The sequence below is a fragment of the Nothoprocta perdicaria genome, unplaced genomic scaffold, assembly GCF_003342845.1.
Source record: "Nothoprocta perdicaria isolate Ctin4 unplaced genomic scaffold, notPer1 scaffold_4, whole genome shotgun sequence".
Taxonomy (NCBI): Eukaryota; Metazoa; Chordata; class Aves; order Tinamiformes; family Tinamidae; genus Nothoprocta; species Nothoprocta perdicaria.
Window position 1 is genome coordinate 8,614,114 of NW_020455643.1, and position 10,778 is coordinate 8,624,891.

At 40.9% G+C, this 10,778-nt stretch overlaps 1 protein-coding gene across 1 annotated transcript; it reads left to right on the forward strand.

The window, feature by feature from the left end:
* Window positions 1–248: 248 nt before the first annotated feature.
* LOC112952344 (cytochrome P450 2J6-like) lies at window positions 249–9,974 on the forward strand. The gene is made up of 9 exons (XM_026045186.1): window positions 249–560; window positions 1,704–1,866; window positions 2,835–2,984; window positions 4,301–4,461; window positions 4,962–5,138; window positions 6,553–6,694; window positions 8,291–8,478; window positions 9,034–9,175; window positions 9,714–9,974. The coding sequence occupies exons 1-9, from the start codon at window positions 390–392 to the stop codon at window positions 9,890–9,892; spliced, it is 1,473 nt and encodes a 490-aa protein (XP_025900971.1). The 5' UTR covers window positions 249–389; the 3' UTR covers window positions 9,893–9,974.
* The last annotated feature ends 804 nt before the right edge of the window (window positions 9,975–10,778 follow it).

The window sequence follows — 10,778 nt, forward strand, 5'->3', positions numbered from 1 at the left end:
CCAAGGCAGATGTTTCATTTGTAATCAGTGGTCAAGAAGGACGCACCCCTGATGCCCTTCYTCACCAACCCTTCCAAAACACACTGGCGGTTTCCTAACACAGGTTGCAGGACAAGTAGCTTGAGCTCAAGTGCTTCCACGTYTTTATACTGTGGTTGCTGTGTGCCTTTGGTTAGGGATCAGCTTGATGCACTTCAGTAGGGGACATTAAGGAGTGCAGGACAAGGGAAGGCAGCGATAAAGAAGGGGAGGGACARAGGGAGGGAAGGARCGGAGGCTCCTCAGAACTCAGTCTGCAGAGAGAACTGGTGGAGCAAGAAGRTTGACCAACTTTTCCAAACGCTAGTACGYTATTTTAGATAGAAGCAAGCTAGTAAAGCAGCTCTGTAATGCTGACTATAAGCCAAGCTTTTGTAGCCCTGGTCATTTTTCTGTTAATTGCTCAGTTTCTCAAATTGAGAAAGGCATGTCAGCAACTGCCTCCTGGACCAACCCCTCTCCCCTTGCTCGGAAACTTGGTGCACCTGAACTTTCAGTTTCATCGGGATCTTCTGATGGAGGTATTTCTTTTCAGATACTTCTAGTTGGTGAATTTGGTAACATCTTAAAAGAAACTGATATACTAATAGCGAAGTTTTAAGACTCAGGAGAGTTACAGACAAGATATGGACGTATAAAGATCAACTTGATTTCTAATGTGAGATAGCCTTCTTATGTGGAATATGAGAGCTTCATGGRAAACTTGATGAACTTGATGCCCTTAAGGACCAAATAAACTTGGTGACAGGGTTTTCTAACTTGTGGTTACAGTAGGTGAATACCATATTGAAGAGGGGCTCCCCATTGTTGGTCACATCATATATGTTTTTTTTACTTCTGAAGCACTTTTCTGAAGCACAAATCTTTGTGTGCACAATGCAGACTRACAGGCAGTGATGCTATGAAGGGAAGGATAAAGCCAATATCCAAAGGATTATAAGGAGAAACAAATGACTAGTGTGATCAAGTGGAGGTAATTCTGGTGGCACCTTAAATATCTTCTACCATCTCTTTTTTATTATCATGGGTGTGTGGGAGCAGAATCCAAATCTTGCTGGAAGCTCTTCTTTCCTGTGGATTTCCTCTGTCATACATCTCYCCCTGCTTCAGCACTGTGTGTTTCTGGCAGCTCCACTGGGCAATGTTTTCCTCAGTAGGCTGAGGAAACCRCAGTGCCTTCACTCAACTGCAGCCCACTGCCACTTCAGGGCTTAATTCCTGGCTGCATCTCCTCTCTTGGAGCATTCAGAGGAAGCAGGTTTAATCACTTGGTCTCCTATTGCAAAGGAAGGGCTGGCTGAGGCACAGAGCCCCAGAGAGGTACAGGGTGTTTCTGTTGCATTAATGAGGTACAAATGTGGATGTTGAATGTGATGCAACCTAAAATTTCAAGTTTTCTGCAATGTTGCAGTAGCCTAAGCTTTGAAAGGGAAAATCACTTCCCTCAGGTAATTAAAACTGGCTGCTGAAAGACCCATTCTTAAGAAAAAACCTTTAAAACAATCTTTTTTATTTTTTTGTGCTGCCAGCTACTATTATATCTATAGAGATGATGATATCAACACAAGGCTGGCCATTTGGCTAGTCAGTAGTGTGCTCATCTTTGGTTTGAGATGTGTGAGATTTCATCTGTGCTTTTCTGACACCTTCTTTTCCACCTACAGCTRGCAAAAACTCATGGCAACATATATACTTTGTGGTTTGGGTGGACCCCRGTGATCATATTGAATGGCTTTCAAGCAGTGAAGGATGGTATGACCACACACCCTGAAGATGTTTCTGGGAGGATGGTATCTCCTTTCTTCAGAGCAATGGCCAAAGGAAAAGGTGAGCTTTGTTAACTGTTTCCCATGGTCACTTTTGTCCTGAGCTTTCTCACACTTGGAAAAAACATCATATCAGGTCGTTTATAGGTCAGCTCAGAGCTCGGCCGTGTGTCATCACTTCAGATCTCACTTTCTTCACAGAATAATCTGTTCTGATGTGCGATTGAGCTGTGTGTTGTTACATTAATGCAAAGTGTGCTTATGTGTTTGGCAATCATATATAYTGTATAGTTGCCAAATAGCTTCCACCACGAGCAAGAGACTTATAACACCTTCCCCTAGAAGTCTCATAGCTGTGATAGTTGACACTCTTAAATKCTTGATGAATAGCCTTTCATTGTAAGGGTGCCTTCGTCACATCAGACTGCATTTCTCCTTAGAATACTTTAGAAGCTTTTGTGTCTTTCTCCTCCTTCCTTTGGGTCTGTTATGCCAAAGGGAACTCAGCTTGTTTATGGCCAGGTCAACTATCACCTACAGGGCTCTTCAGGTAACCACTCGGGCAATTTAACAACCAAGGGAGTGATCTTTCTTCCAGRGGAGACAGAGGTTCCAAATGTTGCTTTGATCCTCATCTTTATCATCTGCCTAGAAASATCCCATTTGCTGAATTTACATCCCTATAAACATAGCCAGCTCCTGTATGCAATTCCACCCCAGAGAARTTCACCTGTTTACTACTTTATTGACCATAAATACCTGGGCTTGGCCAAAGCAAATCCCTAAAAAGGCATCTTAAATTATTTTTTGAAGACATGAGGAAATGGAGCAGTCAGAACACCCTTAGATTTCTYTTTTCAAAGACTAAGTGCAAATTTCACTAAGGTTTCTGGTCACTGATATTTTTTTCTCCTAAATATACTTGTATTACAGTGCATTCTCCAATATACTCTATGTATTTTATAATATATTTTGAAACGAATGGTTCATGTCTATGACAAATATTAATACGTCAGGAAATATCCTCAGGTATTATACTGGCAAGTGGTCGTTCCTGGAAGCAGCAGAGACGCTTTGGAATAATGACTCTCCGCAATCTAGGAATGGGGAAAAAAGGCCTGGAGTATCGAGTGCAAGAGGARGCCTCTCACTTGGTGGAGTTCTTTGCCAACCTCAAAGGTATGTTTCTGTTAAGAAATTAGATGTTTTCCAAGCTTGGCTTCATCTCTTCAGTACGTAAACTTATGCAAASAGTACTCCTTTCTAGAGCAAGGATGAGTCCAGATTGAGGTATCCAAGGAAGTGCAGATAGAGCCCAGTATCAGGCATGCAAATTTCTTTCCTAAAAAGCTGTGTCTGAACCTAATGAAGTTGGAAACTTCAGAAATCCCTCCTCTTTTGACTTGTATTTAACTGTGTTTACAATATGATGTCACTGAATTGCATAGCCAGGGAGTCCTCAGACTGGCCATAATAGATAACCTAGAGTATGGTAGAACTTAATCAGCTCTCTAATTCTCTAAATTCCAGCCTAGACCTTAATAGCTTTGACATTCTTGAGCCTGATGTCAGTCTCTAAATACAAGGAGGTCTCGTGATATGACTTGGTTCTCTCAGTTTCTCCAGCTGATGATATCAACAYTTTTCAGCTAGATGATGTCTCTTTTTAGTCATCTCACCCAACTCTGGGAAAACAGAGAGAGCCTAACACTACTGAGTTACTGTCTGATTGTATAAACTGTCAGCTGATTCATTGAACAAAGTATAGAGCTTAAAAAATATGTACAAACATATCTGTTAAGATTCTGGGGGTGTATTTAAGGAATTCTCCCATAATGGTGTAGGATATTTTAGTGTTTAAGTAACTTCTGGCAGAAGAAATCAAAGAAAATAGGGAGATGACTTCACTATATTAACTGGTTCATTCTTGAATTCAAGCCTGGTTATTTCTACCCAAATAATTTCTGACAGACATCTGTCTTGTATCTATTAAAAATCTTCAGACAAAGATCTGATGGTTTATTGTTAACAGTTGACACCTTCATTATTTTATTATTTCCTGTATTTTACAATTCTTATTTATTCTGCCTTTTGAACCTTCCCCAAGTCTTTCATTTTTTTTTCCCTAAGATTTTTATGGTTTTGAACATTTCTGTCACTGTCTTCAGTYAATCTAGCTCCTGTGGTAGCCTTCCATATTGCCTGACTTCTCCCACTCACCTGATGACAGCAGATTTTATATGACATCCTCCAATGGATCTTAGCTGTGCAATGTCATTTCACAAGAAAGGATCTTAGCTGATATTTTAACAGTGTGCTTTGCTTTAACACTGTTTATATTCAAGAATACATATTAATGCCGTATGTCATTTCCCTTCCCACCCCAGCTGGATAAAAAGTGTACTTTACATAATCTCTGATAGTATCTTGCCCCATATGAATAAGCAACAACTGAAGAAAGCATTAAGAGTGAATATTAATTACTGTCTTTACAGGAAAACCTGTGGATCCTTCTTTCCCTCTTTTTCATTCTATTTCAAATGTAATTTGTGCTCTGGTTTTTGGATATCACTTCTCTGATGAGGACAAAACCTTCCATGAGCTCATCAGTGCTACAGAGAATTTATTCAGATTTGCAGGCAGCTTCATTCATCAGGCAAGTAAATAATGTGCTCTTTTTTTCCCAATATATCCATAAAATTAAGGTGCAGATGCAAGACTGTTTTCCCTAAACACAGAGCAATTGACAAATGCAAATAGAAAGTTAAATTTTCATCCTTCTGCCTGGCTGAGAGAACTACCCAACTATCCTGTTATTTCTAGTAGCCATGCAGAAGGAAGGCTGGATTTCGATTCTGTGAGGGAGTTGGGGATTCCAGCATGTGCAGAAGCAGGGTCTTCTAGTGATGTGTGTTAGTCAAACAAACTTCTGGCATGAGCAGAGTGTTGGCAGCACTTCTTGGGACCCCAGATTCAGGAGTGTGCCAAAATTATAAAGTATTTTCCCGCAAGGACGAAAATGAACTCAGAGAAATTATAGKTTTTTCACCTCAGTATCAATATTTCCAGACACAACAGCTCAGCCTTTTGGTGTTTCTAAACCATCTTTGTTACTGACAGACAATTCATGCTACCTCTTGTATGTCACTTCCACAGCTGTATGAAATCCTTCCCTGGCTGATGTGCCACCTCCCTGGTCCTCATAAAAAGGCCTTGTCTTGCTATGATGTCCTGAGTTCTTTTGCAAGGAAGGAGATCAGGAGACATGTGGAGAGAGGTATCCCAAATGAACCACAGGATTTCATCGACTTTTACCTAGCTGAAATGGAGAAAGTAAGTGACCTTTGTGCCTGATCATACATTCATGGGGCTTATATCTAAGTAGGCCAATATATAATACAATCAACTCCCTTATATTATAGTTTCTTGCATTTCATAGGTTTCTTAATGTGAATACAGCAACTGGGAGCTTACTAACTCATGTCTTCCAGAAAAGCATCAGGTTTTATGATCTGTTTACACAAATGAGTTACCATAAACTACATAAGGGGGTGAAYTGATAGGCCATTATCTGCTTTCCATAAATATCTAAGTATGCACTTAACTCCCATAGTAAATATGAGACTGTTTCCACATTCAGCCTAGAAAACTTTGGTAGACCACTTCAGAGCAAGGTGCCTCATTCTTACAACAGGATTAAATAAACGTGCACAGATAATTGCCCAGAAATAGGTGACATGTTTCTCTACATGACTTTCTGTGCATCCTAATGCTGGCTATCACTTCTAGCTGATGCATGATGTTGATCTCTCTAAGGAAAGAAGAAAACTTTTTGAACAAGATCTGCTCTTGATGGGAGGCTCTATCTTTAGGTCCTAATCTGAGGAGATCTTCTAGTCTTTAAATGATTTCCAGGCCTTTCTTCACTCTCTTGGAATTTAAAAGAGAGTAATCCTTCCAGCTCCAGTCTCTTTCAGTATCTGCACCTCTGTATTTCCAGCCTGCTCAATCATTTGACCAATGCTGGAATCTGTACTTTAGGTATCACCTATTATTTACCCACTTCCTCAGGCGTTGCCAATAGTAGGTCCTAAATAGAATGTATTTGAGGGTCCCAAGCCTTTTATGTCTTCTCTTACCTCTAATTTCCACAGTTTGGGATCCAGGTGACATGTCACTTAGACTTAAATYGGGGGACTTGGAAATAATTGCTCAGAAACATTCAATGACATAATGCACTGACAGTGCACTGTTCTTCTACCCTGTCCAAATATCTTTTCCATAGCAGGAGGGGTTAACAAGTCAGGGAGATTATGYTAAGGGCACCAGAGTTTCTGCTTCAAAGTCAGTCATTTTAAGGTACCTTTAGGAACTAAAGAAAACTCCTCTTTCTTAGGGTAGCTAAAGTCCATGTAGCTACTACCTTTGCTCATAAGCTTCCAGGGAGCCCACCGCATTCTCATAATGTTGGCTAACAAGCTCTGSAGTTCTCTTGCTCATTGGGTCTGAAGCAATGTTACATGATTTACTAAAATAATCATTTTAGAGGCAATGGTGCAGCTTTTTCTSATCTCAGTGGTACAGGTTTTTGCAATAACTGTAATTGCAAAACTGGTAATAACTGTAATTTTGAATATTCTTCTTGTACATGACACCTACAGAAATCATGAAATAATAACTGTCACACTTGCAGATGATGCCCTAACTTCTATGCTTTTTAACTTCAATTTTTTATCATCTTCCACAGTCTAAAGATGGGCCCAAACCCAAGTATGATGAAGACAATTTGGTGTATGTTATAAATGACCTTTTCCTTGGTGGATCAGAGACCTCAAGCACAACCTTGTATTGGGGGCTGCTCTATATGGTGGTGCATCCTAAAATCCAAGGTGAGATTTCCTGTGAAATACTGTGGCTACTACAAATGTTAATGATGACTAAATAGAATGAGGTGCAGGTACAAAAGCCACCAGTTGAGCTTGGCTTTCACTCTCCCAAAGCACTGAAAACAGCATGCTAAGCCTGTAGCATAGAGAAAGCCCAGAGTCTCAGTCTCTGATCTAATCTGATGCCTGATGTTGAAGCTCRAACGAAAGTCCTGTCTGACTGTTTCATGCATGAGGGGTGCTAACACACCTTGCTGTGTTTGCTACACCTTTGACCTACCCGCTCCTTACAACTCACCCTTACGCTGCTGCCTTGTCTAACCTTGGCAGTTTACACAGGGCTGAAGAATGCCGTAGGGAAGTTGTGTTGTCCTGGCAGAGACAACTCTCTCTCTATATATCCTTCCTGTAAGGAATAAAAAAAAAAAAAAAAAAGAGTAAGGTAAGGAGATGCACTAAAGGTAGTTCGGCATATGCAGATTCAGAAACTCAATGGTTCTTTCCTACCTTTGCCAGGTGCCTCACATGCAAGCCCAGGCAAGGGGCACCCTGGAGTACACGATGATCTGGGCTGACTTCTGGGTTTCAGTACAACACGTGGTGCATGTGACGAACCATGTAACAAGTCAGGGGTGTTAGCGCCTGATATTTAAATAGTGGGCAATGTTTGTTGCAGTTTGTACACAGAGCAGCAAGCAAACCTTAGGAGAAAACAAAGGTGAATGTGAAATATCTGCAAGGAACAGAGAAACTGCAGAAATAGGGAAAGAAGCTTAAGGAGAGGACTGTGGCTGCCTGATACACATAATGGTGCTCTCRGGCAAGAACTGCTGGCATTACACAATGTCTGTCTGTCGTTAATGCTGCAAAAGAGATTGCTCAGCTCATTAGCACCAATTCCAGTGAATATCTCTGTATATTCAGGCTGAGTTTCTCCAGTCACAGCTGGGTCAGGAAAAGAAAGGATATGGCCGGAGCTTAAGGGAGACRCAGGTATCCCTGGAGCTGGTGGCCTTTCTGTTGTGCTCAGGTGCTGAAAGAGAAGGAGATGCCTGATTCCCATCTCGGACGAGGCCACCCTAAAGGCCGTGTCACTGAACCTCTGATCTCATCCAAGGTTTTAAGCTGATTCATGTGTTGTTTGTTCAGTGTTGCTGTAACTCTGACTGCCTCTGCTCAGCTCCTCCCTGGCATGGGAAGGTAATAGCCAAGGCATTTAGATCGATTCTGAAAATGAGATTCTGATTTTGAGATAAGCTAAAATAAGCAGTCCCTAAATACCTTCAAAATCTGGGGCTAAATGACTCCAAATACAGTAAAAAAACATACAGCGAGATAAATGTCAGAGTTTATATAAAAACACTACAATCCTGGTTGTGACTCTGTACTTCCTTTTATTTAAATTTTCTTTTGGTTGTTTGTTTTATTTGTATATATTAAACTCAGGCATTAAATCATATCAAATCATATTTTAAACCATAGGTTGTCAACTTTATGGGCTTTGTTGAGATACTAGATTTTCCCATTGCTCCAAGAAAAGAGGCCAGTTAAAATATTTTACACATTTTCCCACCTAAAATGGTGCATATTTCTCCACAGAGAAAGTGCAGAAGGAGCTGGATGCTGTTTTAGGACCTTCCCAGTTAATCTCCTATGAGGATCGAAGAAAATTGCCCTATACAAACGCCGTGGTTCACGAGATCCAGCGCTTCAGCAACATTGTCTTTGTCGGCATACCCAGAGTGTGTGTGAGGAACACAACATTGCTGGGCTTTCCCCTCAAAAAGGTACAGAAACGTTTTCAGCCTCCACGCTTTCTTAAGCAGAGGGATGTTCAGCTTCTATTCCAGATATATAACCTATTTTCTATATATAAACTATGGTCGATATAACCCTGAAACACTGTGAGCAGGGGAGAGATGGGAGAAGGCCTGAAGGACTAACAATAAAAKGATTCAGAGGTTGTTGTTAATGAAGTGATAAATATTGCAAGGATTGCTGGATTTCTCCCTTTCTCTTAAGCCTGAAAGTGAGTTTCCAAAGCTGGGACCCAAATATCAACAAATCCTACCAGAGGTGCTGTCAGAACTAGTAGCAGACGTGGTCACAATGCAGTTGTACCAATAACACACATTGACGTAGCTGCGGAGTTGAGAATTGGACTTTCCAAATAAGAAAATGTCCCCAGACTGCCATTTTCTGTCTGGGAAAATGGACTTCTAACCACATGRTATTTGCACATTGCAAAGAAATGGCAACACACAGCAGTCTTAAGCACCAGACAGAAACTGAGGGGTGAGAGAAGAGCAGGCAGAACTTAACCAACAGTTTCTTCCTTGCAGGGAACCATAGTCATTCCAAATATAGCCTCTGTCCTGTATGATCCTGAGCAGTGGGAGACACCTCGACAGTTCAACCCTGGCCACTTCCTTGATAAGGAGGGAAACTTCATAAATCGAGAAGCTTTCTTACCATTTTCAGCAGGTAAATGCACTGACCAGTCAAACCAAACCAGTGGATTAGATGAAGAATAAAGAAATGGGACAGTATCATATTTCCTCAGATAACTGTTAGATATGGATCTTTTTAAGAAGAGTGCTGACTTCTATCTGCCAAGGCGTATGTTTTTTTTTGTGATGTTAGACCCCAAATGGTTCTTAGTACACTGAGGTGGGAATCCCATCCCCGCTCCTGAACTTTCTAGGCAGTTGTAGTTTGCAGTATTCCAGACGTTTCGTCTGCAATATTCTTCATATATGCATATACATATATATATATATATATACACATCTGTGTATATATATATATATACACGTACATAGATACACACACACATATATATTTATATATTTGTTCCCTGAGAAATAATGTGCTTTGTGTTTGTTAGAGCTGCTAATAATCTCTCTTATAGTACTAACATGAAAGAAAATAAGAAAGCTCCTCTTTAATACTGTGAGAATGAACAAAGTGATTATGAAAATATTCCTGGGTGCTCACTGACCTTCTCCTCATCTTCCTGCAGGGCACCGTGTGTGTTTGGGGGAGCATCTCGCAAGGACTGAGCTCTTCATTTTCTTTGCCAACCTGCTGCGGGCTTTCACCTTCCAGCTCCCTGAGGGAGTGACAACGATCAACACAGAGCCCATTTTGGGGGGCACCCTGCAGCCCCACCCATACAGGCTTTGTGCCATCCCGCGCTAGGATGCAACCCATCCAAGACCAGAATGAGACAACTCTCTTTACCTCTTTTTACACATAAATCTTCTTTTCCTAGACTGGATATTGATATTAATCTATCCCAGGACTGTTTGGAAAGTGGATGCCAGCAGAGATTTGGATCACCACAACTTTTGGTTGGGTCCTTGTGAAGATCCCAAAAGAGTTTCAGAGATATTAGCCATTTTCCTCCTCTTGGAGGGCACCTTCAGCAAGCTACTGTGGTCGCCAGCTATCAACACACTGTGATGTGCCTCCTTGTCCTTGCTGAGCAGGATTGTTATGATGCTCCTTCCCGAGGAGACTTGGGTAAAATTTGACAGAGGATCTTGCAAGAGTCTATCAGGTGTCATTTCTGTGAGTGGTTTGTTGACATCAARTCATTTGGTTCTGGAAAACGCACCTTCAAGGTCCTAGTTTAGTTTTACTTGTCTGAACTTGGACACTCTAGTTGGATGACAAATTGGAAATAATAATAATAATAATAAAAGWATAAAAGAAACACATTGAAACCGGGGTTATTAATGTCTGAGTTTGGTGTAAATAATTTCCAAATATAAGATGAAAGTCAAACTGAAGTTGAAGAAAGAAATTTAAATTTGGTATTTGCTAGCATGTGAGTGCATCACATAGCAGCTAGATCAATGTTATATGTACTATCAGACTTTTTTATCATTATTTTTATATAGATCAGCTTTCTGTGATACGGAATCATGTTGGCTTTCCCTCTGGGACCTTAGATGGTTGGGATCCTCAGACCAAACCTCCCACTTGTGGAATTAGTACAGTAACTGTTAGCAGAAGGGAGCTTGTTAGCAAAAGAAAAAGCCCAGAGCCAACTCAGTGGTAACAGGGTTGGCTCAGCTGGCTT